This window comes from Mobula hypostoma, chromosome 9, assembly GCF_963921235.1.
Source record: "Mobula hypostoma chromosome 9, sMobHyp1.1, whole genome shotgun sequence".
Classification (NCBI taxonomy): Eukaryota; Metazoa; Chordata; class Chondrichthyes; order Myliobatiformes; family Myliobatidae; genus Mobula; species Mobula hypostoma.
Window position 1 is genome coordinate 110,099,217 of NC_086105.1, and position 26,450 is coordinate 110,125,666.

General features: G+C 40.4%; 1 protein-coding gene across 5 annotated transcripts in view; it reads left to right on the plus strand.

Annotated features, from left to right (window-relative positions):
- hagh (hydroxyacylglutathione hydrolase) overlaps nucleotides 1–24,857 on the plus strand; it is a 45,043-nt gene extending 20,186 nt beyond the window's left edge. For all 5 annotated transcript variants that reach the window (XM_063058884.1, XM_063058880.1, XM_063058883.1 and 2 more), the window contains 4 exons: nucleotides 5,119–5,222; nucleotides 11,646–11,747; nucleotides 12,691–12,770; nucleotides 23,212–24,857. In XM_063058884.1, the coding sequence (XP_062914954.1) occupies nucleotides 5,119–5,222; nucleotides 11,646–11,747; nucleotides 12,691–12,770; nucleotides 23,212–23,311 (386 nt within the window). In that variant the 3' untranslated portion in view covers nucleotides 23,312–24,857. The remainder of the gene's footprint in view (nucleotides 1–5,118; nucleotides 5,223–11,645; nucleotides 11,748–12,690; nucleotides 12,771–23,211) is intronic.
- Nucleotides 24,858–26,450: the final 1,593 nt, after the last annotated feature.

Consider the following 26,450-nt stretch of genomic DNA (forward strand, 5'->3'; position numbering starts at 1 on the left):
TCTTGAATAGCACGTAGTAAAGTGCAAGGGCTATGACAAGGTAAAATGGGGGTTTCGTTTGGCGGTATATATGTATACCATTGAATGACAATAAACTTGAACTTGAAGAGACTCCGCATGTTATTTGGCATCCCATTCTGAGCACAGCATGATAAAATTTCCATGACTTAGTAATGTCTTTTCTGAAATTTATAAGCAGGCACTTAATACACGAGTTGCAGAGTATCAAGGATTTTGGAGATATTTATTATTAGTCTTAATCACTTGTATAAAAGTAAGAGTTCAATGTGCTCAGTCAGTAGTCTTCTTCATCATCTCCTCCAGTAACGATGCATAAAATGTGAACAGTATGTTCCAGCATTAGCAACATTATGTTTACAGGCAAAAGGTACTTGTGGTAGAAGGAAGATTGCCACTTACAGTGAAGAGAATTTCAAAGACACTTAGTTTTAGATTTCCCATAAAAGGAAATACTCTCCACGTCCACCATGGCAGAATCCCTCAGGATCCTCTATGTTTCCACCAGGACCCTTCTTGCTGTTTGAAACTCCATTGGCTAAATCCTGGTCTTTCCAGCCATTCCTCATTTTTTTAAAAAATCCATACTTTCAGGTACTAATCTCGAAAACCTGTGAACGACTACCAGAGTACTAACATACTTCCTTAAATCCAAGGCCAACACTATAGAGAATACTCCATCGGTGATCTCACTAATGCTCTATAATTACGACTTCAGTTATAGAATGTGGTTGGATATTTGTCTGCAGATTGTAGACCCTGCTGTGAAGATTTTTGCAACTTCACTGATTTTTTTTATTTGGGAACCAAGATGTTGTGAATATTTGTGAACATTTTATTGTTAATTCAACCCTTGCTATGAATAAGGCTTGACTCCTCTCAATATTATTTAAACAAGCTTGGAGCTATAGGCAAGAAGTTAAAACTCTGATCATGCTGCCCAATCTACCGCCTAACATACTCCAACCTCCTTTTTCATTGTCTCAACCAGTTTAACATGGGATAGACTGAAATATATTTGCCTCCATCTAGTGAGCTGATTAAACTTTTCTTTTCATGTCCATTTTGGTGCTGCTACTGGCGCTGATAATTTTAACTCCCTCTCAGCATGCATTGTAATGGCCTTATCCCTAACCCAGGGGGCAGACATTCTCCTTCAATAACTGGAAAAAATGCTTCATTCAGAGTCCACAACAAATGTTACTGAGACCAGGAGTAGATCAAATATGCAGAAGAGGACCCATGCTTTGTGGGTAATCACTCACAAACTGATAGCCTCGCAATTAGGGTAGTAGCATAGCCTTCCCATTGCAGTGCCTGCACTTAAAGCAACCTGTGCTTAACCTAGTGGGGCTGCTTTTGATGGAGGTTGGGAGGAAGTTGCATCCAACGCGTAGGGATTAAGAGTTACCAGTAGCAGACGCTTCTGACACTCAACAGGTTTTTGCGCTATGAGCTGGGCATAAGGGGCAAAGATTGGAGGTGATCAGGTCACCACATCCTAGTAAACAGAGTTTATCTTGAAGACTGACTATTAGAAGCATCCTAGCTGGAACAGATTGAGGTCAGGCTTTATTTTAGGGAAGGGAAATGGAGGTCTTCGAAGGTTTAGAGATGAGTACCAATAGATTAGGAGATCGATTAGAAGCATTGGTGATGCAGAGGAAGAAGCTAAAATTGCTGGAAGTATTTTGCATTTGAAAAAGGATCGAGTACTTTCCCAGCATATATGATAAATAAACTCTTCTTGGGCTTCCAGCCGGGTACATTTATCGATACTAACCAACGTTTCGATGGCAAACTCTGCCGTCTTCATCAGGGATGATGCCTGGGTAATACTGCTGGACTCGACATGCCCCAGCATCATCCTTGATGAAGATGGCAGAATTTCTCATCAAAATGTTGGTTATAATCGATACCTGTACCTGGCTGAAAGCCCAAGGAGAGCTTATTTTACATGAGTACACAGTTTCAGATTGTACTTAGTGATCTGAGTTGAAATAAAATTCTGTTAAGTAGTACTGTGCAAAAGTCTTAGGCACTTATATAAGAAATTCTGTAAAGCAAAGATGTTTTCAAATATAATGAAATGAAAAGTTTCTAAGCATCAAGAACTACTACAAAAAGCAGTGAACAGTAAAAAAAAAAAAATGCCAAATCAACTGATTCTCGGTGTGACCACCCTTTGCCTGTTTCTGCATCAATTCTCTGCTACACTGTTGTGCAGTTTTATAGGCAAATCATCTGATAGGCTGTTTCAGGCATCTTGGAAAATTTGCCACACTTCTTCATCAGGCTTTGGCTGTCTGGCTTGCTTCTGTCTCTCCAGGTAATCCCAGACAGCCTTGATGTTGAGACCAGGGCGCTGTGGAGGCCACGCTATCTGTTGCAGAACTCCTTGTTCTTCTTTTCGCTGAAGGTAGTTCTTTATGACCTTGCTGTGTGTTTGGGGTTATTGTCCTGCTGCGGGATGAAGCTGGACCAATCAGCCACCGCCATGATGATCTTGCGTGATGAATGAGAATCCACTTTTATTTCTCAGCATTAAGGATTCCGTTAACTCTGACCAGATCACAACTCCATTTGCAGAAATGCAGCCCCAGATCTGCAGGGAACCTCACTGTTGCGTGTCTGCATCCATGTAGCATGCTCCAGTTCTTCTGCGGACAAACTGCCTCCTGTTTGAGCCAAAAATTTCAAATTTTGACTTGTCAGTCCAGAGCACTTGCCATTCTTCAGCAGCACAGTCCTTGTGCTTTTGCATGTTGGTGAGTCCCTTGGCTTTGTTTCCACTTCAGAGGAATGGCTTTTTGGTAGCAACTCTTCCATGAAGACCACTTATGACAAGACTTCTCCGGACTGTAGAGGGGTATACTTGGTCTCTGTGAGTTCAGAGCTGACAGCAGTGCTGGACTTGTTCTGATTTAGGAGGGATGTCAGCTTGATGTATCTCTAGTCTGCTGCACTCAGTTTCTGTGGACGACCACTGCGTTTGTGGTCCTCAACCGTGCCCATTTCTTTGTGCTTCTGCAGAAGAGCTCAGATAGCACATCTTGCAATTGCTGTCTGCTGCAATGATACTTCTGGGAGAGACCTTGCTAGTGCAGGATGATCACCTTGTGTCTTGTTGCTATGATCACCTTTGCCATGGTGTAAGAATTGATGATTTGAAGATTAAACTGTCAACATCTGCCACAATCTGTCACATGGTGTGAGCAGAATTATCTGCAGCTTAATGTGAAAAAGACTAAGGAGCTGGTGGTAGACCTGAGGAGAGCTAAGGTACCGGTGACCCCTGTTTCCATCCAGGGGGTCAGTGTGGACATGGTGGAGGATTACAAATACCTGGGGATACGAATTGACAATAAACTGGACTGGTCGAAGAACATTGAGGCTGCCTACAAGAAGAGTCAGAGCTGTCTCCATTTCCTGAGGAGACTGAGGTCCTTTAACATCTGCTGGATGATGCTGAGGATGTTCTACAAGTCTGTGGTGGCCAGTGCTATCATGTTTGCTGTTGTGTGCTGGGGCAGCAGGCTGAGGGTAGCAGACACCAACAGAATCAACAAACTCATTCGTAAGGCCAGTGATGTTGTGGGGATGGAACTGGACTCTCTGACGGTGGTGTCTGAAAAGAGGTTGCTGTCTAAGTTGCATGCCATCTTGGTCAATGTCTCCCATCCACTACATAATGTACTGGGTGGGCACAGGCGTACATTCAGCCAGAGACTCATTCCGCCAAGATGCAGCACTGAGCGGCATAGGAAGTCATTCCTGCCTGTGGCCATTAAACTTTACAACTCCTCCCTTGGAGGGTCAGACATCTTGAGCCAATAGGCTGGTCCTGGACTTATTTCATAATTTACTGGCATAATTTACATATTACTATTTAACTATTTAATCTATTACTATTTGTTATTTATGGAGCAGCTGTAACGAAAACCAATTTCCCCCGGGATTAATAAAGTATGACTATGACTAATCTCACCTTTTAGTTTGATTGTCCTTCTGCACCCACTTCTGTTTTAGTTAATCAGCGTAGTTCATTCAACTCATTATGTTGTTGATCATTATCATCCTGTTTCTTTGTTTAATCATGCACTGGGCTAGATATCTACAAAGTAATCAAGTCTTTATTTGAAAAGTGGTCTATTACTTAATATGTTACTTTCTTCAACAAAATATAAAAATTTGAAAACATTTAATTTTTTGAAAAATGTATTTCTGGATATCTAAAATCTGCTCTTTTCTACTGACACACTAATGCAGAAGGCAGAAAATAAACATCCAAAACAAAATTTATATTTTAAAAAAATCTAAGGCTTTTGCAGAGTACTATAAAGGAGGAAGCTACAATTGTTGGAAGTATTTTACATGTGTACACAGTTTCAGCTTGTATTTGGTAATCTGATTTGAAATAAAATTCTGTTAAGTAACACAAAAGTTACAAGCTAGAATATCTTAAAAGGACAGATAGAGACTTCTATTTTGATTTTACTGCACCAGGAAACTCCTGCTATTTGGTAGTTTTAATGAACAAAAATTATTCTGAAGAATTACAGGATATCTGGCTTCAGTTTATTGGCTTCCCCACTGCTTATCCAGGCTTGGCTTTCACTCTACAGATGAGACTGCTTCAGTTATACTTCTGTCTCCTGTACACCCATGACTGGAGCATTTAATTTGTCAGTGGAGTAGCTATAAACTGCAATGGACTGGTCCACTGAGCATCATTGTGAAAATGTACTCCAAAGTCAAATCACACACTGGCAAGGAGATTTAAGCTATGATTGCAATGATTATTCCCTTATCAACATTCACTGATTTAAACACAAGTTCAAACAGTATCGAAATCATTCTTGACTAATTTAAACCCTAGTTATACAGGAATTTTAATGCAAGTTGAACTGTGATACAAACTTCATTGCCCACTGTTTAAATCTTTTCACTTTTTGTGTCCCCTGTTGAATTTTCTTAATTGATTATCTTGGTTTCTCTTGTGTCCTTCGGCATCATTTTAAGGGTAATTTTTTGCAGGCCTGTCTTAAAGTCCAGTGTTCAGTCTGCAGATTCATAGGTTTGTCATGGTTTTACACACAGGTGATACACTCTTTGTTGGTGGCTGTGGCAAATTCTTTGAAGGATCTGGTGAGGAGATGTATCGAGCTCTAATTGACATCCTGGGAAGCCTGCCACTTGAGACTGTGAGTGGTTCAATTTTCAGAAACTATTTGAAATACTAAGGTGTTAATGTTGGACACTTTGTTTACCTCAGCATAGAACAGCGCAGCACAGAGAAGACCATTCAGCCCACAATATTGTACCGAACAAGCTAAAAAGCAAATCAAAAACACCCAAGCGTTAATCCCTCCTCCCTACACCATATACATATCCTTCCACCTTCCTTACATCCGTGTGCCTATCCAAACATCTCTTTAAAAACTTCTAATGTATTTGCCTCTACCAACATACCAGTTATTCACGACTCTCATCCCCCTTGAACCTACCCCCGCTCACCTTCAGTGCCTGCCCTCCGATATTAGGCATTTCAACGCTGGGAAACAGGAACTCTCTGTCCACTCTGTCTATGCCTCTCACTCATAATCTTGTGAATCTCTATCAGATCTCCCCTCAGCCTCTGGTGCTGCAGAGAAAACAAGCCACGTTTATCCAGCCTCTCATGATAGTACATGCCTTCTAAACCAGACTGCTTCCTGGTGAACCTCTTCTGCACCCTCTCCAAAGCCTCAACATCCTTCCTATAGTGGGGGCGACCAGAACTGTAAGCAATACTTCAGATGTGGCTTTACCAGAGTTTTATAAAATTGCAACATAACCTCCTGACTTTTAAACTGAATGCCTCAACTAATAAAAGCGAGCATTCCATAAGCCGCCCTAACTACCTTATTGACCTGTGTAGCCACGTTCAAGGACTTGTGCATTTGGATCCCAAGATCTCTCTGCTCAGCAACACTGTTAAGGAATTTTTCCTTTACAGTGGACTGTCTCCTTGTATTTGCCCTACCAAGGTGCAACACCTCACATTTACCTGCCATTTCTCAGCCCATATCTGTAACTGATCTATATTGTGCTGTGTTCTTTGCCAGTCTTCTACACCATCCACAATTCCAGCAATCTTTGTACCATACACAAATTTACTAACCCACCCATCTACATTTTCAGCCAGGTCATTTATATAGGTCGCAAACAGCAAATGTCCCAGCACAGATCTCTACTGGTTACAGACCTCCAACTCGAATAAGTTCCTTTGACCACTACTCTCTGCCTTCTATGCAAGCCAGTTCTGAATCCAGATAGCCAATTTGTTGTGGGCCTCACGAGGGACTTTGTCAAACATTTGACCAAAATCCATGTAGACAACATCCTCATCAATCCCTCTCGTCACTTTGTCAAAAAAAAACTCAAGTTGGTAAGGCACAACCTGCGGTGCTGGCTCTTCCTAATTAGACCATGCGTTTCCAAATGCTCATATATCCTATTCCTAAGAATTCTTTCCAGCAATTTCCCTACAACTGATATGAGACTCTTTGGTCTATAGTTTCCAGGATTTTCCCTTGATCCTTTCTTAAACAGAGGTACTGTACTACATTAGTCACCCACCAGTCCTCTGAGACATAGCCAGTGGCTATAACACAAAGATACTGATCTAGGGCCCAGCAATCTCATCTCTTGCCTCATTTAATAACCTGGGGGGTAAATCCCATCAGGTCTTGGGGACTTATCTACCTTAACTCTGTTAAGGAGCCCCAACACTTCCTCCTCCTTGACCTCTAAATGCCCTGACGTATTTATACACTGAGGACCTCCATATCCTTTTTATCCTTTTCCATGGTAAGTACTGAAGCAAAGTATTCAAATAATCCCCCCTTTATCTTTGAGTGGTCCCACCCTCTCTAGTTATACTCTTACTCTTGACGTATGTGTAGAATGCCTTGCGATTCACCTTAATCCTACCTGCCAAGGACTGTTCATGGCTCCAATTCCCTTCTTTAATTCTTTTCTGGATTCTTTATACTCATGTGCTTTGTTTGATCATAACTTCTGAAAGTTTTACATACTTTTCCTTTTACTACTTGACTAAATTCATCACCTCTCTGGACATCGAAGGCTCTCTTATCTTTCCGTCCCTGTCCGTCCTTCTAACAGCAACATACCTTTCCTGTACTCTGTGCAATTGATCTGTAAGCACCCTGCACATGTCTGGTGTGGACTTGCCAGAGGAAAGGTGTTCTCAACGCTTCTTAGTTTCTGCACGTTGCTCGCGTGATTTGCCCTACTCCAATTTAAAGCTCTTCCACAAGGACCATACCTTTTCTTATCTATAGCTGTCTTGAAAGCTAAGGAGTTGTGGTCACTGTTCACCTACTGAAAAGTCAGACAACTGGCCAGGCTCATTACTCAACAGCACAACCCTTCCTGTCATTGGACCATCTACATATTGATTTAAGAAATCTTCCTCAATACACTTAACAAATTTTGCCCCATCTGAACCCCTTACACTAAAAATATCAGTTTAAAATGGGCAAATTGAAATCCCCCATGACAATAACTCTTTTATTTTTACACATTTCCTTAATCTGATTACATTTCTGTTCCTCAATGTCCCAGTGACTGTTAGAGGGTCTGTCATGCACTCCCATCAGTGTGATTGCACCCTTCCTATTCCTGGGTTACATTCAAATGGGCTCGTCGTCTGACCCCTCCATTATGTCTCCCCTGAGTGCAGCTGTGATATTGTCCCCGATTAGTGCAACTTCCCCCCCCCCCCCACACCTTTACCACCACTTCTATCTTTTCAAAAACTCTGGCATCTACCTTCTGATCCAATCCTTCCCTTACTGTGCTGGGGCTCCAGTTCCCAGCCTCCTGCAAAACTAGTTTAAATTCTCCCGAGTAGCATCAGCAAACCTCCTGGCCAGGATGTTGGTTCTCCTCCAGTTCAGATGCAACCCATCCCTCTTGTACAGGTCACCCCTTCCCCAGAAAAGGTTCCAATAATCCAAGGATTTGCAACCCTGTCCCCTGCACTGTCCCAGCCACTCGTTCATCCATGCTATTACCCCATTCCTACCTGCATAAGCCCGTGGCACAGGGAGTAATCCAGAGATTGCAACCTTGGAGGTCCTTCTCTTCAGCCTCTTTCCTAACATTATATACTCATTGCATTGGACCTCTTCCTCCTTTCTGTCCATGTCGTGGTGCCAGTATGCACCATGACCTCTGGCCATTCACCCTCCCACTTGAGAATATTCTGCAGCTGCTCCGGGAGGCAACATACCATCCTGGTGTCTCTTTTACAGCCACAGAATCTCCCTTCTGCCCCTCTAACTATTGAGTCCCCTGTAACTACCGCACTGCCTGACTTTACCCTTCCCTGTTGAGCCCCAAAGCTGGCCACAGTGCCATCAGCCTGGCTACTGTTGCCATGACCTGATAGATCATATTCCCCGGCAGTATCCAAAGGGGTATTCTTGTTGCTGAGGGGAATGGTCACAGTAGGACCCCGCACTGACTTCTTGATCCCCTTACCTCTTCCGTCACCCATCTACTGTCTGAAGCCTGTACTCTGGGTTTGACCACCTCTTCAAAAGTCTCATCTTTGATACCCTCAGCCGCCTAAATGATCCGGAGTACATCCGATTCCAGCTCCAACTCCTTGACCCGGTCACTCAGGCGCGGAAGCTGGGAATTCAGATGAAGTCATCAGAGAAACTGTCAGTTAAAACTAACAGTTAGTTTTAGACTTGAGCTTTACAAATCTTTTATAATTTTGTGCCATCTATTTTTTCTGTTATATTTGTGCAAAAAGTACTTCCATTAACATGTAATTTTTAAAAAATCTCTACCTCTTGGTACCCATATGTCCAAACCATTGCCCTATCTACTTTGGGGAAACCTTAGCTGCTGTCTGGAGTTCAGTTCCATTATGTCAGCCGCTCACCATGAGGCCTCTTTTCAAAGGTTTAGATAGATGCTGAGTTCTGCAAGACTATTCTTTGGTCAACATAACTTACTATTCCCCCTACCCAATGGAACTCCTACCTCTAAGTATCTGACACCAGGGATTTGATCTTCTCCAGCTCAATATTGGCAATGTCAAACCTGTGAACCTTTGGCACCCCTCCATAAATAACCCCAGCTGTGCAGTCAGGCTGGATTAGTTATTCCCTGTTAGTTCCCATAGGCAGTTTCCTCGGCTGATATTTCCCAGCTGGAAAACATTGTCAGTTCTCCCCTCTGATGAGGGCATGAAACTCTCACCTTGCACTCATCACAGCTAGGAATGATTTTAATAACCTCTTTCAGATCATCCCCTGTAACCTCCAGCCCGGCTCCTCCCTTCCCTATGTCCATCCTGCAGACATTCACGTGCATAATACATGAGCACTCCAGGTATCTGGACCTAATCAGCTTCCATTGGCACCGTCTCTCTAACGCAGGGTTTCTAGTGCATCGTTCCCTTTCTTTAACCCTTTGCAGTCTTGCCTCCTCTACTTGAGTGAATTGCTTCGGCAATATTCTAATACAGCTTTACTTATGTTCTTTATGCAGTATCAGTAATTAAACTTTGAGAAACTAAACTGGATATCTGGACAATTTTCCCCAAGTCATATTGCCTCATTTTCTTTCAAAACTTACAAACTATTTCTCTTCAGATGTGCTCCACATATTCCTCCTTTGTGTCCTTGTTAGTGTTAATACTGAGACATTTCTCAAGTGGAGACATTTCTCCCCAGGTGAGAAACACTGTACAGTTTGGCTAGTCACAACGCAGATGGTGAATGGTGTATTATTCAATTAGCTACTAACTCTGAGTTCCACTAAATGAGGTTTTCTTCATCTTCTTTTAAATTTTGTGAGAATGCAATACTGCATTCAGATTTCCATAGTTTTGGTTTGAAGATCTGTTTTCAGAACAATGCAGGGAAGTTGGGTTGTGTATTCTCTAAATTTCAAAAAGTTTCAGTATTGAAAGTGAGTTTATAAAACTATTTGCCATTACAGTCGCAAGATGCATATTTAAAATAAGCATTTTCTAAAATAAAGAGAGTTAAAAAGAATTTGTACTTACATCCAGATGTTGGAACAAAATTTGTCTTTTTCAGTTGTAATCATCTATTAGAAGCAACAGGGCACTTTATTTTGACCCTTTCTAAATTACCATTTCTTGTAATTTAAGAAATAGTGACCCAAATATTCAGCTGCAGATTGTGTTAGGTGCTATGCAAGGATTTCTCTTCAACTGTACTAAAAAAAAATTTTTTAAAAATGGCCAAATGCAAACAATAACTGACTTTGCTTACAAAAAGTTATGGTGTGGTCTTAAGTTCTTGAGTGATAGAAGTCTTGCCAATTGAAGTAGGCCTCAACTGAAAGATGCCTCAATGGCTGGATTTTAGGTGAGCAGTTGCCCAGGGATTGGCGGCATCTACCACCTTCCAGGCAAGTCCTTTCTTTGTTAGTATCAAATGCACTTCACTCCCATGTTCCAACCCCTAATGTGGTTGCTGATATTCTCAGTCTGCCTGTCACCCCGACCCTTTTTCCTCTTTCCCCAAAACAAAATCTCCACCGTCTGTGATCCTGGTTGATCACCATCATTGATCAACCCCCATCCTCTCCAACTTCTCAGATCATCTCTCCACACAGACTATTTTGTTCATCTGATTTTCACCTCCTTCAGACCATTTCCATTGTTGGATGCACCTCATCACCCTCCTGGTTATCCCATCCTAATCATCTGTCAACAGTAACACACGTCTCCCATCCCCAAACTGGACTCTAACCGACTTTCTTGATTTTCTTCAATGGCAAGACTGTGGACATCAGGTCTTTGGCATATATTTGTGTTCAAGCTCTGTTCCACCACATACAGCAAGTTGAACATCATTTAAAACAGGACATTCAAGTCTGGAGGCGACATGAGGATCTGGAGCCAGCCCTCAAGTGGCACTGCTTTAATATGTGCTACTTTGTTACTTTTACACAGAAGTGAAAACGTACAAGTGGGGCTTTCAGAAACAAAACTGTATTTATCTAGCACGTCATCATTTTTTTGGTTGTCTCAGATCATTCACCTCTTAATCTTAGGCGGAATCATTGCTTTATACACTATTTCATTGCGTTTCACAAATGGGAACTGATCTAGTTAATGTTTATTTTAGGAAGAAGCTGAGTGTGGAAGAAAATGTTAGCCTGTGTGATACCTCACCTTTTGTTGATCTTTGATGGCATCTGGTTATCCATATCACCTTGTTCCACTGAGAAATTCAGCCTGCCCTTCCCTTAATATCTTATCTGATGCTCAAAGCCCCGTCAATCCTACAAGTGAAGAATCAGCCTGAGACTCTGCTGTGGGCCTTGAGTATCTTAACTTCTCACTCATGCCATAATGTTACCAAATTCAAAGACACAATAATTGTCAAGAATATTGCCGAGGAAAGAGTGGTGCCACAAATTTTAAGATATATTTTTTCAGTTAATGGGTGCAATAACATAACAGTTCCTTTCTTGTGGCTTTCTGTAGCTGTCATTAATTAGTTTGGTGTCTGTTTTGACATGTTGTTTGTACCTGAGGTATTGAAGTGACTTTATTTTATTTTCAGAGGGTATTCTGTGGGCACGAGTATACAATCAACAATCTTAAATTTGCGCGACATGTTGAACCAAGCAATGAAGTGATCAAACAAAAATTGGCTTGGGCTAAGGTAGGTTTGCCTGATGAGGGGTCTTGGCCCAAAACGTCAAATGTTTATTCACCGCCATGGATGCTGCCTGACCTGCTGAGTTCCTTCAGCATTTTGTCTGTGTTGGTAGGATTGCTGTTTCCAGTTCCAGTTCTAATAGTTGAGCAGTTTACTTCGTCTTATGAACTTGCTGGTCCAGTGCTGGCTTAACAGGTTCAAATACCTGACATGTATTGAGCCCAATGCTACATATATATTTGGATAGGCTTTCTGCAATGTCCATTAATTACAACAGGGGCTGTAATGTGTGCAAGTCCAAATGTTTCACAATAACAGATCAAGTCAAAGCATCTGCATGACTCACTACTTCTTGAATCTGCATCACTGAGGATCGAAGCACAATATTTTAAAAAAAACAGCCATGTTAATGATGTGTTGTTACAATATGGTTAATTAAGAAGCAAGTCTCATTCAAAAACAAAATGAACAAAATATAGATGGTATAACTTCATACACACCTTAATAATATTTTTGTTTCTTGTTCATCCATTGCTAGAAAAAGCACTAGTTAACAACCATTTCAGATGGTTGATGGCCAAAAGCACTAGTTAACAACCATTTCAAATGGTTGGTGGCCTTTTCTGTTCTAACATGTCAGTCCACGGCCTCCTCTTCTAGCAGGTATGAATCTTAATTTGGGGAAAATAGTTAAAAACAGGCCTGATGCCATTTGCATCTGAGAATAAACAAAAGTCAAGAAAACGTGTGGATTAAGTAGTTTGAAGGTTATTTGTTTTGTCCTTGCCTTCTGTGAATCTTCAGAACCAATTCTCCGAGGCAAGACTTCAGATTTCTCCTAGATCTGTATTCATATGTTAAATGTAATGTATTAAGCTATAATAGTAACTCGTACCCAATGTTTCATAAATTTTCATTTTAAACTTTGATCTTTAATCTATTTTAGGAACACTATAATCTTGGAAATCCTACCATCCCTTCCACCATTGGAGAGGAATTTAGTTATAACCCATTCATGAGAGTCAGGTATGGCGAAATCCACTTTAAGAATCTCAAATATCCTTGCATCCCTTTCCACAGAGTATAATTATTGCCAAGTTAGGAAAAATAGGTCTTTTTATCAATCATAATGTATTATTAAGCTTGTTTTAATGAATGGATGTTCTATGAATATAAGTAATTTTTGTTAAATATTATCACAAAGGTATGATGTGCTGAAGTAGAAGATGCACCTCAAATGAGTAGATCTTGATAACACCCCAATGATCTTTATTTAATAATAGTCTAGAAATAATAGGAAACAAAAGGTTTCATCCAGGGCAAGCATTAAAAAGGGCCACTTTTCAACATAATTGTATAAGGGCTAAGAGAGTTGTAAAAGAGCGCCTGAAGGCTTTGTGTCAATGCAAGGAGCATTCGTAATAAGGTGGATGAATTGAAAGTGCAGATTGTTATTAATGATTATGATATAGTTGGGATCACAGAGACATGGCTCCAGGGTGACCAGGGATGGGAGCTCAACGTTCAGGGATATTCAATATTCAGGAGGGATAGACATGAAGGAAGGGGAGGTGGGGTGGCGTTGCTGGTTAAAGAAGAGATTAACGCAATAGAAAGGAAGGACATAAGCCGGGAAGATGTGGAATCGATATGGGTAGAGCTGCGTAACACCAAGGGGCAGAAGACGCTGGTGGGAGTTGTGTACAGGCCACCTAACAGTAGTAGTGAGGTCGGAGATGGTATTAAACAGGAAATTAGAAATGTGTGCAATAAAGGAACAGCAGTTATAATGGGTGACTTCAATCTACATGTAGACTGGGTGAACCAAATTGGTAAAGGTGCTGAGGAAGAGGATTTCTTGGAATGTATGCGGGATGGTTTTTTGAACCAACATGTCGAGGAACCGACTAGAGAGCAGGCTATTCTGGACTGGGTTTTGAGCAACGAGGAAGGGTTAATTAGCGATCTTGTCGTGAGAGGCCCCTTGGGTAAGAGTGACCATAATATGGTGGAATTCTTCACTAAGATGGAGAGTGACATAGTTAATTCAGAAACAAAGGTTCTGAACTTAAAGAGAGGTAACTTTGAAGGTATGAGACATGAATTAGCTAAGATAGACTGGCAAATGACACTTAAAGGATTGACGGTGGATATGCAATGGCAAGCATTTAAAGGTTGCATGGATGAACTACAACAATTGTTCATCCCAGTTTGGCAAAAGAATAAATCAAGGAAGGTAGTGCACCCGTGGCTGACAAGAGAAATTAGGGATAGTATCAATTCCAAAGAAGAAGCATACAAATTAGCCAGAGAAAGTGGCTCACCTGAGGACTGGGAGAAATTCAGAGTTCAGCAGAGTAGGACAAAGGGCTTAATTAGGAAGGGGAAAAAAGATTATGAGAGAAAACTGGCAGGGAACATAAAAACGGACTGTAAAAGCTTTTATAGATATGTAAAAAGGAAAAGACTGGTAAAGACAAATGTAGGTCCCCTGCAGACAGAAACAGGTGAATTGATTATGGGGAGCAAGGACATGGCAGACCAATTGAATAGTTACTTTGGTTCTGTCTTCACTAAGGAGGACATAAATAATCTTCCAGAAATAGTAAGGGACAGAGGGTCCAGTGGGATGGAGGAACTGAGCGAAATACATGTTAGTAGGGAAGTGGTGTTAGGTAAATTGAAGGGATTGAAGGCAGATAAATCCCCAGGGCCAGATGGTCTGCATCCTAGAGTGCTTAAGGAAGTAGCCCAAGAAATAGTGGATGCATTAGTGTTAATTTTTCAAAACTCATTAGATTCTGGACTAGTTCCTGAGGATTGGAGGGTGGCTAATGTAACCCCACCTTTTAAAAAAGGAGGGAGAGAGAAACTGGGGAATTATAGACCAGTTAGCCTAACGTCGGTGGTGGGGAAACTGCTGGAGTCAGTTATCAAGGATGTGATAACAGCACATTTGGAAAGCGGTGAAATGATCGGACAAAGTCAGCATGGATTTGTGAAAGGAAAATCATGTCTGACGAATCTCATAGAATTTTTTGAGGATGTAACTAGTAGAGTGGATAGGGGAGAACCAGTGGATGTGGTATATTTGGATTTTCAAAAGGCTTTTGACAAGGTCCCACACAGGAGATTAGTGTGCAAACTTAAAGCACACGGTATTGGGGGTAAGGTATTGATGTGGGTGGAGAATTGGTTAGCAGACAGGAAGCAAAGAGTGGGAATAAACGGGACCTTTTCAGAATGGCAGGCGGTGACTAGTGGGGTACCGCAAGGCTCAGTGCTGGGACCCCAGTTGTTTACAATATATATTAATGACTTGGATGAGGGAATTAAATGCAGCATCTCCAAGTTTGCGGATGACACGAAGCTGGGTGGCAGTGTTAGCAGTGAGGAGGATGCTAAGAGGATGCAGGGTGACTTGGATAGGTTGGGTGAGTGGGCAAATTCATGACAGATGCAATTTAATGTGGATAAATGTGAAGTTATCCACTTTGGTGGCAAAAATAGGAAAACAGATTATTATCTGAATGGTGGCCGATTAGGAAAAGGGGAGGTGCAACGAGACCTGGGTGTCATTATACACCAGTCATTGAAAGTGGGCATGCAGGTACAGCAGGCGGTGAAAAAGGCGAATGGTATGCTGGCATTTATAGCGAGAGGATTCGAGTACAGGAGCAGGGACGTACTACTGCAGTTGTACAAGGCCTTGGTGAGACCACACCTGGAGTATTGTGTGCAGTTTTGGTCCCCTAATCTGAGGAAAGACATCTTTGCCATAGAGGGAGTACAAAGAAGGTTCACCAGATTGATTCCTGGGATGGCGGGACTTTCATATGAAGAAAGACTGGATGAATTGGGCTTGTACTCGTTGGAATTTAGAAGATTGAGGGCGGATCTGATTGAAACGTATAAGATCCTAAAGGGATTGGACAGGCGAGATGCAGGAAGATTGTTCCCGATGTTGGGGAAGTCCAGAATGAGGGGTCACAGTTTGAGGATAGAGGGGAAGCCTTTTAGGACCGAGATTAGGAAAAACTTCTTCACACAGAGAGTGGTGAATCTGTGGAATTCTCTGCCACAGGAAACTGTTGAGGCCAGTTCATTGGCTATATTTAAGAGGGAGTTAGATATGGCCCTTGTGGCTACAGGGGTCAGGGGGTATGGAGGGAAGGCTGGGGCGGGGTTCTGAGTTGGATGATCAGCCATGATCATAATAAATGGCGGTGCAGGCTCGAAGGGCCGAATGGCCTACTCCTGCACCTATTTTCTATGTTTCTATGTTTCATGAGTTCAAAGAACTTGGAGAAATTAATATTGATTAAGAAATAGTACAAGGGAAGTCTAGATCCCATGACTACCTTTGAAGATTTCAATTGTCTCTGTAGTTAAAGTTTTGAATTTGAGCTAGCAAAATTCCCCAAATTTTAGAACTGTTTACAGAGATTTGAAATTTAATTTCACTATTCATGAAATGAAAGAGAATAGATAAAGGGAAACTAGCCAATTATCCTGACATCAGTGATAGGAAAAATAGTAGAAACAGTCATTATGGATATGGTAATAATATATCAGGAAAGTATAATGTGATGCAAGTTTTTTGTGATTGTAACTAAATGTAGGTACAAAAATTTCATAATGGTATGAGAGTAGGCATACTCATGAGATTGAGATGATGAGGATTAGCTAACAAGAACAGTCAAGTAAACTGATTGTATTTGGATTGATATGTTATAAGAAGTGTGTAACTGCAGGAAAATAATCAAGTGGCAGATGCTGGAAATCGAGAAGCACTCAGGAGTACCTATAAAAAGTTAGCATTTTTGGTCATCAGGACTGAAAATGAGTCTTCAGTCTGAAATGCTAACTTTTTCCCCCTCTATGCACTATTTTAAAAACTCAGTTAAACCTCAAGCAACAAACTCCCCAAGACTTACGGTATTATTTTTATCAAAGATTGCAAGCTACCTGGCTTGCTTCTGAATTGATAGAGAATCTCCCTCAACTTGAAGGATAACACGTTTCCTCGAAGGGATAAATTCTTAATCTGGGGTGTCCTTTGCACATCAGCTATCGCTGAGTATTGACAAAGGCCGTGGTCCAACGGTTAAGAGATCCAAGACCACTAGAGATTAAGCTCTGCCACTTTAATTTAATATGCACATGTGTAGGTGCATTCTTTGTTAGGCTCTGGCTATCATGTCTTCCCCTAACCCTGTCCCTTCCTTGCATTTTGCCTCCTCCTGTGATAGATATTCACTTTCCAGCGTCTGAGAGGTTTTTACTAACCTCAGCTTTCTGGCATAGGAGCATGACCTTTACAAAGGATCAGAGTTGTCTGTGTCAAAGTTAAACTTCTAACTAGTATTCCTTGCTCTGCTTCTTGTTGTAAACGGAAAACAGTCTTCTGCTCTTAATGTAAATTGCAAAAATAATCAGTCTGAAGTTGTAAGGACAGCTTTGCAGACAGACAGCACTGTCTACCGAGCTCAGGCTGCCAGCCCACAGCAGAGTCCAGGCTGCTCAAGATAAGTGGTTTGCAAAGTGAAGTGACCATGAGATCTTCTCTTCTGCATCAGCCAAACATAGGACAGTGGGTTTATGTTAATTGACCTGCATCAAACCTGACAACACTGGCTAATTTATTTAGTCCAAGGAAGTTTGCAGACAGACTGATGGTGTCATTTAGCATGCCAAGCATGGTCACAGGTATAGTTGATCAATCAATAGTTGTGATATTTGTGTACTCTGAGTCAGCCCTCACAACATTAATTTCGGGTGCCTGGGATCTCTGTCCCCAGAAACTTTTAGACTATCTGTGTGAATTACTTTGTCCCAGCAAAAGTATCTGAAAACATTACATGCAAATAAATGTTGACTAGTAGCAAAACAGTATAAATGTTAGAAAGCTTTGGGGATTGTTAGGAATGACAAGGAAAATGACAGAAAGATGGGGTAACAGGTGAACTAGAATTCATTCCTTCAGGTTCTGCATTGGGTGATTCATTCGTCTGCAACTCATTGATGTTCTTTTAGTTCGTAAGAATTTTAGCTATATTTAGAAATCTGTTAGACTCTTTATAAATCTTTTGTAAGCTGGAAATTTTTATAAATCAAAAATCCCCTGAGCTTTGAATGTGTTTTACGAATTATTTGTCTAAATTTAAAAACATAGCATCAAAAAAACACAGTTCGCTAGCCAGAAGTATTTCCTCCTTGGTGGAACTCAAATACTGGGTTTTGGCAGCTGGACTCCGTTGTAGTGACTAGACAGGGAATTAAGTTGGTCTTTGAAGAATCGGTTTATGCAATATAACTTCCCTATAGTAAGGGTACACTTAGATATCGGAAAAGGCTTATAATTTTCATTTGAGTTTAGGGCTTTGCGACAGTGAGCCCAATACCATCACATTTCCCATTCCTATTTTCACCTCAATCTTACTTTTTCTCTTAGCCCCCTTTTATTAAGTCCCTGCATTCCTCTTTCCTGTTCCTCTGCTCTCCCTTCTGCTTCTCCACTTAGCTTCTGCCTTTCCTTCCACTGTCTTCTTCCCCACCAACTACTCTCTCTCTCCCATGGCAAAGCTGACTGGTTTCACCATAATTGTATAATATGTGGCTAATTTTTTTTGCATAGAGCATATTTGCAGGCTTTTGTTAACAACTGATCAGTATTCTGGGTGCAGAAGACAGAGCTGACATCGTTTGCAATCTAATCGCATGTATATTCATCACTTGTCTTTAGTTTTTCATTATTGCAGGCTATCACCATCCCAACAAACAGTTCCTCATCTATAAAAAACATAATCATTTTGCATCTTTTCAACAATTGTCTGTAAAGTTTAATCTACCTAATACTCATTTCTTTAGATATCTTCAAATTAGACATTTTATTAACCCTCTGACATCAAACTTTCCTGAGGTGCCTGAGAAAAATGTTCTGGATTTGTTTCTTTTTATCAATCCATTGGGTAAAGGTGTAATTTCTGCTATTTGGAGTAAATTAGTGATTTTGAGGCGTGCCCCTTTCAATAAAATTATAACTACCTGGGAACAAGATCTAAATATCTCCTTAAATGATGTGGTTTGGGATTTAATTCTTAAGTCAGTCAACTCAACCTCTGTATGTGCTTGCCTCTACCTTTTGCAGTTTAAGGTTGTACACAGGGGTCACATGTCTAAAATTAAATTATCATGGTTTTATCCTGACATTAGTCCTGTCTGTGATAAGTGTAGAGGGGCTGAGGCTTCCCTTAGTCATATGTATTGGACCTGTCCTAGTCTAGAGAAATTCTGGAGAGAAGTTTTTTCAAACCTATCTCATATTCTTAATTGCCATTTAGAACCTAACCCTCTGGTTGCTCTTTTTGGCACCTTGGGTGATGTAAATTTGCACTTGAGTCCGACTAAATGCCGAACATTATCTTTTGCCTCTCTTTTGGCTAGACGGTTGGTTCTCCTTAGGTGGAAAGATGCTGCCCCACCCACTCATGCTCAATGGCTTAGTGGTATTATAGCCTGTTTAGACCTCAAAAAGATTAATTATTCACTATTCAATTCAGACATAAAGTTTCATAAGGTGTGGGGACCTTTTCTTGAATATTTTCATAATTCTTCTTTAGAGTAAGTTTGGCTTTTGTATGCTACAATCCCTTACTTTCAGCTTTTTTGTTTTTTGTAAGTTACACGGTTTTTTTGTGAATTACATTACACTTTTCATAGGCAGCATTATACTTTTTTCCTATATATATTTACAGTTCTCTGGGGTTGAATGCTCTGATTTTTTTTTCTTTTATATGCAAAATGGTTGGCCTGGGTTTTTCAGTTTTCAGTGGGAGGTTGGGGGGGATACATATAACCATATAACAATTATGGCACGGAAACAGGCCATCTCGGCCCTCTAGTCCGTGCCGAACTCTTACTCTCTCCTAGTCCCACTGACCTGCACTGAGCCCATGACCCTCCATTCCTTTCCTGTCCATATAGCTGTCCAATTTAACTTTAAACGACAACATCGAACCTGCCTCAACCACTTCTGCTGGAAGCTCGTTCCACACAGCTACCACTCTCTGAGTAAAGAAGTTCCCCCTCATGTTACCCCTAAACTTTTGCCCTTTAACTCTCAACTCATGTCCTCTTGTTTGAATCTCCCCCACTCTCAATGGAAAAAGCCTATCCACGTCAACTCTATCTATCCCCCTCATAATTTTAAATACCTCTATCAAGTCCCCCCTCAACCTTCTACGTTCCAAAGAATAAAGACCCAACTTGTTCAACCTTTCTCTGTAACTTACATGATGAAACCCAGGTAACATTCTAGTAAATCTTCTCTGTACTCTCTCTTTTGTTGACATCTTTCCTATAATTCGGTGACCAAAACTGTACACAATACTCCAAATCTGGCCTCACCAATGTCTTGTACAATTTTAACATTACGTCCCAACTCCTATACTCAATGCTCTGATTTATAAAGGCCGGCATACCAAAAGCTCTCTTCACCACCCTATCCACATGAGATTCCACCTTCAGGGAACTATGCACCATTATTCGTCGATCCCTCTGTTCTACTGCATTCGTCAGTGCCCTACCATTTACCATGTATGTCCTATTTTGATTAGTCCTACCAAAATGTAGCACCTTACATTTATCAGCATTAAACTTCATCTGCTGTCTTCCAGCCTACTCTTTTAACTGGCCTAAATCTCTCTGCAAGCTTTGAAAACCTACTTCATTATTCACAACCCACCTATCTTAGTATCATCTGCATACTTACTCATCCAATTTACTACCCCATCATCCAGATCATTAATGTATATGACAAACAGCATTGGACCCAGTACAGATCCCTGAGGCACACCACTAGTCACCGGCTTCCAATCTGACACAGTTATCCACCACCACTCTCTGGCGTCTCCCATCCAGCCACTGCTGAATCCATTTTACTACTTCAATATTAATACCTAATGATTGAACCTTCCTAACCAACCTTCCATGTGGAACCTTGTCAAAGGCCTTACTGAAGTCCATATAGACAGCATCCACCACTTTACCCTCGTCAACTTTCCTAGTAACCTCTTCAAAAAATTCAATAAGATTTGTCAAACATGACCTTCCACGCACAAATCCATGTTGACTGTTCCTAATCGGACCCTGTCTATCCAGATAATTATATATACCATCTCTAAGAATACTTGCCATCAATTTACCCACCACTGACGTCAAACTCACAAGCCGATAATTGCTAGGTTTACTCTTAGAACCCTTTTTAAACAATGGAACAACACGAGCAATACGCCAATCCTCTGGCACCATCCCCATTTCTAATGACATTTGAAATATTTCTGTCAGAGCCCCTGCTATTTCCACACTAACTTCCCTCAAGGTCCTAGGGAATATCCTGTCAGGACCCGGAGGCTTATCCACTTTTATATTCCTAAAAACGCCAGTACTTCCTCTTCTTTAATCATCATAGTTTCCATAACTTCCCTACCTGTTTCCCTATCCTTCTCATTTGTGAGTACTGAAGAGAAGAAATTGTTCAGAATCTCCCCCATCTCTTTTGGCTCCACACATAGCTGTCCACTCTGATTCTCTAAGGGACCAATTTTATCCCTCACTATCCTTTTGCTATTAATATAACGGTAGAAACCCTTGGGATTTATTTTCACCTTACTTGCCAAAGCAACCTCGTATCTTTTTTAGCTTTTCTAATTTCTTTCTTAAGATTCTTTTTACATTCTTTATATTCCTCGAGCACCTCATTTACTCCATGCTGCCTATATTTATTGTAGATATCTCTGTTTTTCTGAACCACGTTTCCAATATCCCTTGAAAACCATGGCTCTCTCAAACATTTAACCTTTCCTTTCAACCTAACAGGAACATGAAGATTCTGTACCCTCAAAATTTCACCTTTAAATGACCTCCATTTCTCCATTACATTCTTCCCATAAAGCAAATTGTCCCAATCCACTCCTTCTAAATCCTTCCACATCTCCTCAAAGTTAGCCTTTCTCCAATCAAAAATCTCAACCCTGGGTCCAGACCTATCCTTCTCCATAATTATATTGAATCTAATAGCATTGTGATCACTGGACCCGAAGTGCTCCCCAACACAAACCTCTGTAACCTGACCTATCTCATTCCCTAACAGGAGATCCAATACTGCCCCTTCTCTAGTTGATACCTCTATGTATTGCTGCAAAAAACTATCTTGCACATATTGTACAAACTCCAAATCATCCAGCCCTTTTACAGTATGGGCTTCCCAGCCTATGTGTGGAAAATTAAAATCTCCCACAATCACAACCTTGTGCTTACTACAAATATCTGCTATCCCCTTACAAATTTGCTCCTCGAATTCTCTCTCCCCATTTGGTGGTCTATAATACACTCCCATAAGTTTTACTACACCTTTCCCATTCCTCAATTCCACCCAAATAGCCTCCCTAGACAAGCCCTCTAATCTATCCTGCCAGAGCACAGCGATGCAACACCTCCCCCTCTTGTCCCTCTGATTCTATAACACCTGAAGCAATTACATCCTGGAATATTTAGTTGCCAATCACACCCCTCCTGTAACCATGTTTCACTAATAGCTACCACATCATACTTCCAGGTACCAGTCCATGCTTTAAGCTCATCCACCTTTCTTATAATGCTCCTAGCATTAGAATAAATGCACTTAAGAAATTTTCCACCTCTTACCACTGTATTTATCACTAACGGTGCAAAAAACTTTACTATTTTCTTTTTCTTCCATCTCCCCTACATCTGTTCCTACACTCTAGTTTCCTCCCACCCCCCTTGTATCTAGTTTAAATCCACCAGAGCCTCTCTAGCAAACCTACCTGCAAGAATATTTGTCCCCCTCCAGTTCAGATGTAAACCGTCCCGCCGGAACAGGTCCCACCTTCCCTGGAAAACTGCCCAATTATCTACAAATCTGAAGCACTCCCTCCTGCACCATGTCTTCAGCCACGTGTTGATCTGCGCTATCTTACTATATCTAAACCCACCTGCACGTGGCACTGGTAGCAATCCTGAGACTGCTATCCTGGAGGTCCTGTCCTTTAACTTGGTACCTAACTCCCTAAACTCGCCTTTCAGGACCTCCTCACTCTTCCTACCCACGTCATTGGTCCCTACATGGACCACGACATCTGGCTGCTCACCCTCCCTCATGAGAATACCGAGAACTCAATCCGAAATATAATTTTACATAATTTTCTTTTGGGTGCTTTTTTCTTATTGTTATGAATTACTTATTGGATTTGTTTGTTTTGCACTGTATAAATCTCCATTTTGGGTTTTTTCTCTGTAGTTTCTTGTAGAAATGCATAAAAAAATTAATTAAAAAAAAAAGCCACATTTTCCATGACTGACTTCTTGCTGAAATTTAGGTCAATTGTTAGTATTGACATTTAAGCTAAGGGACATGCAGTAAACCATGACATTTTCCTTAAAGGGAGAAGAGTGTTCAGGACCATGCTGGACAAAAAGATGCAATTTCTACAATGGACGCCATCAGAAAAGAAAAAGATCATTTTAAAGTACCAGCGGATTAATTGTTGAATATGGCCACAGCATTCCTTCAATACAGATTATCTCCTGTACCTGGAATTACAGTAAGGAGCAAAGTGTATTTAGTAATTAATCTTCTAAATAAATTGAAATTGCTTTTCAGATGGAATATGTATAATATATTTAATTTTGTTGTATTTTAGGTCAATGAAAGTTATCAACACATTCTTTAACTTTAGTCGTACAGTGATTTGGTTTCCTCTGTTTCTCTCCCCATTCTAGCCTGCTTGTAAGTTTATTTCACCTGCTGCCATTTTCTGGAAGGCAAGCAGTTTAATTGATTTCATACCCAACCAAACGTCCCAGAGTTTAATTGATTTCATACCCAACCAAACGTCCCAGGGTTACATCACCAAGTTGTCCTGTTGTACCAAGGCATGAAAAGTAGAAAGTACCAATGATATCCTACTACCAGGGATGAAAAATTTGAAAGTGGCCTTCCAAGTTCTTCTGGAGAAAGATAATGGTTGTAAAAATCACTAAGTTTTTAAAAATTAAAAAATAATTAAATCTGGTTCTAGCTAAAACTGCATGGAGTCACTTTGTTTGAGAATATAATTCTATTCCTTTTTTGACGCAGGCATTTCGTCAACCTTTTATTTGTTTTACAATCTTTGAAGGTGCCAGAAATCCTTAAATTCAAAAGCACTTTCTTGACCTGCTGTTACGTGAGTGTGAAAAAAGTTAATAGTAAAAGTAAAAATCTAATTTAAGTAATATAATGTTGACTTATTAATTACTAAACTACAAGTTAAGAATCTTACTATTAGAACTAAAACCATTAAATGGCATTTATAGAGAGAAAAACAAATAGAAGGACAATATATAGTTGAAAATGATGCACGAACACTTTCCTACCTTTCATTCAAAAACAAAGAACTGTTCTACAGATCTTCTATAAGAATGTATTTTATGATGCAGATCACATTTAGTCTTGACTTCCTTCTTGACATCTTTAATTGTATAACAAAATGTATTTGGATTGCTTGCGTTAAGTCAAGGGCTATAGGGAGGGGCTGATTTTAAAAATGCAAGATCTCTTTGTGGTAGACATAAAGTAATATAGATATTTAGCAGATGCTTTCAATGGTATGCCCTAGAATCTAAGTGTCAACAAATTAAGTATCTTGAAGCAGTACTTCATCCAAAATTAATTGCTGCTTGACTGAATGGTTCTGTGTAAAAACTTGTAATTATTGCTCTTGTAGAACTTATTTTTCTTAACCTAGGTTAATGCCTTCAGCAAAGACCTTGCAGTCATTAATAAAACCAGCACATGCTGACTTCTCTGCATGAATTTATTATTATTCCATCAATCTATCTAAGCAGAACCAGATCTGAGAGAAAGATTTTGTTGTTCTCTTCAGAGTGGCATCCTTGTGTGGAATGTATAGTAAGAACTTCTCAGTTGACAATATACCTGTGATTGTTTCCGCTTCTTTGTACATTTTTGGAATTATAATATTAATTTTGTGAAGTTGTGAAGAGAAATATAATTGAGTAAATAAAATATCTTGTGTTATTCATTATATGAAGGCTATTTTTTTACATTAAATCAGAATATTTCAATTGCTGATTTAAACTCAAGCTTAATTGTCATTCATCCCGTACATGAATATCTATGAATACAGCCAAATGAAACATTGTTATGCCAGGGCCAGGGTGCAAAACACAGTACCGAAAATCATACACAGCAGAAGGCACATGTAAGATAGCGGTAAGATACAATCACATGCAAAAATCAATAGTCCAAGTCCTTGAGTTCATGAATGTTGCAGCAGTCTGCAGCTGAACACAGTACAGCTTGTCTTCGGCCAAGCACCAACTCCAGCATGGACACCATGTCATACTGCCCCGGCACGTGGGTGGAGTATCTGATTCTGACACCTCCCCCTGGGCGGCTGCAAACAGGCAACACTGTGGCTTGAGGTCTAGTCCTTGCTACAATCGAGGCCACGCAGCTCCCCCACCTTTTGCCAATAAATCAATGAATTGGACTTACAGAATTCCACACCACTAATGTCCAACAGGGTATCGAGATCATAAGAAAAGCGACTGACTCTCACTCACTGTTAAGACTGCATACCTCCGTCGGGCACTGAGGCCTCTTCATAAAGGCTGCATAAATTCCAACTCGTTCAGTTTCTCTGCCAACGAGCATTTCGCTGATGAGGTAAACCTACAGTACTTTTAAGTTATTAATGTCCAGTGGAGTTTATGATCATAAAAAATACATTTTAAAAAAAAGCAATAACTCCTTTGGCTGGCTCTGTAGAAGCTGCTGTGTCCAAGTGTGCCACTGTCTCCCAGTGTGGTCTGCACCTTAAGGAATAAGACTTAAAGATTAAATTAAGTATTTAAGGATAAATTGGATTTTAAGGAAAAAATGTCAACAGGAAATTCAACTATGGTGAGCATTAACAATTTGTGTCTTATTAATAAATTATGCAATGTATTGTACTATAACACCAGGCAGTCAGCTAATCTGTTCGCAGTCATAAACCATCCCAACAGGATTTCATACACATTCAGTGTAGCTTGTTTTCAGCTACAGATAGATAATGAAGATGGTCCTGTTGGAATTGCTCATTTCTGAACACTAGAAACTTGCAATCTCTGCTGACGTGGCCACAACCGAAATACTTGACATTGGTTTCTTCAACTCCCACATCTTCAATTCTGCTGTTCCTGTTTCTCATCTAAATAATACCTTCCAGTGATATAATTTAAAACCAGTATGTGATTGCTAAGACCACTCACTCTGCCATACTCCCTTTCTTGGCTAACATTTGTTAAATGGTTTTCCAACGTACCTTTCAGATGAACAAACAAAAAAAATCAAACTTTGGCCCAGCCATAAACTTTACAGGTTCTTATACCTTTGGCAACCTCAGCATTATATTTCACTCTCCTTGGATATTTGAACTCCATGATACATAAATTTCTGTCTTTGCCCTTCTGAAACCCTCTGCTTTGTTACATGTCAACAGAGATATGAAACTTGAACTATTTCAGTCCTCTCCTGCCTACTTTTCCATTATCCACTCTTCCAAAATTCAACTCACCTGGAACTCTGCTGCCAGTTCTCAAAGCGACATACTGTACACCCACCATCCCTGTGCT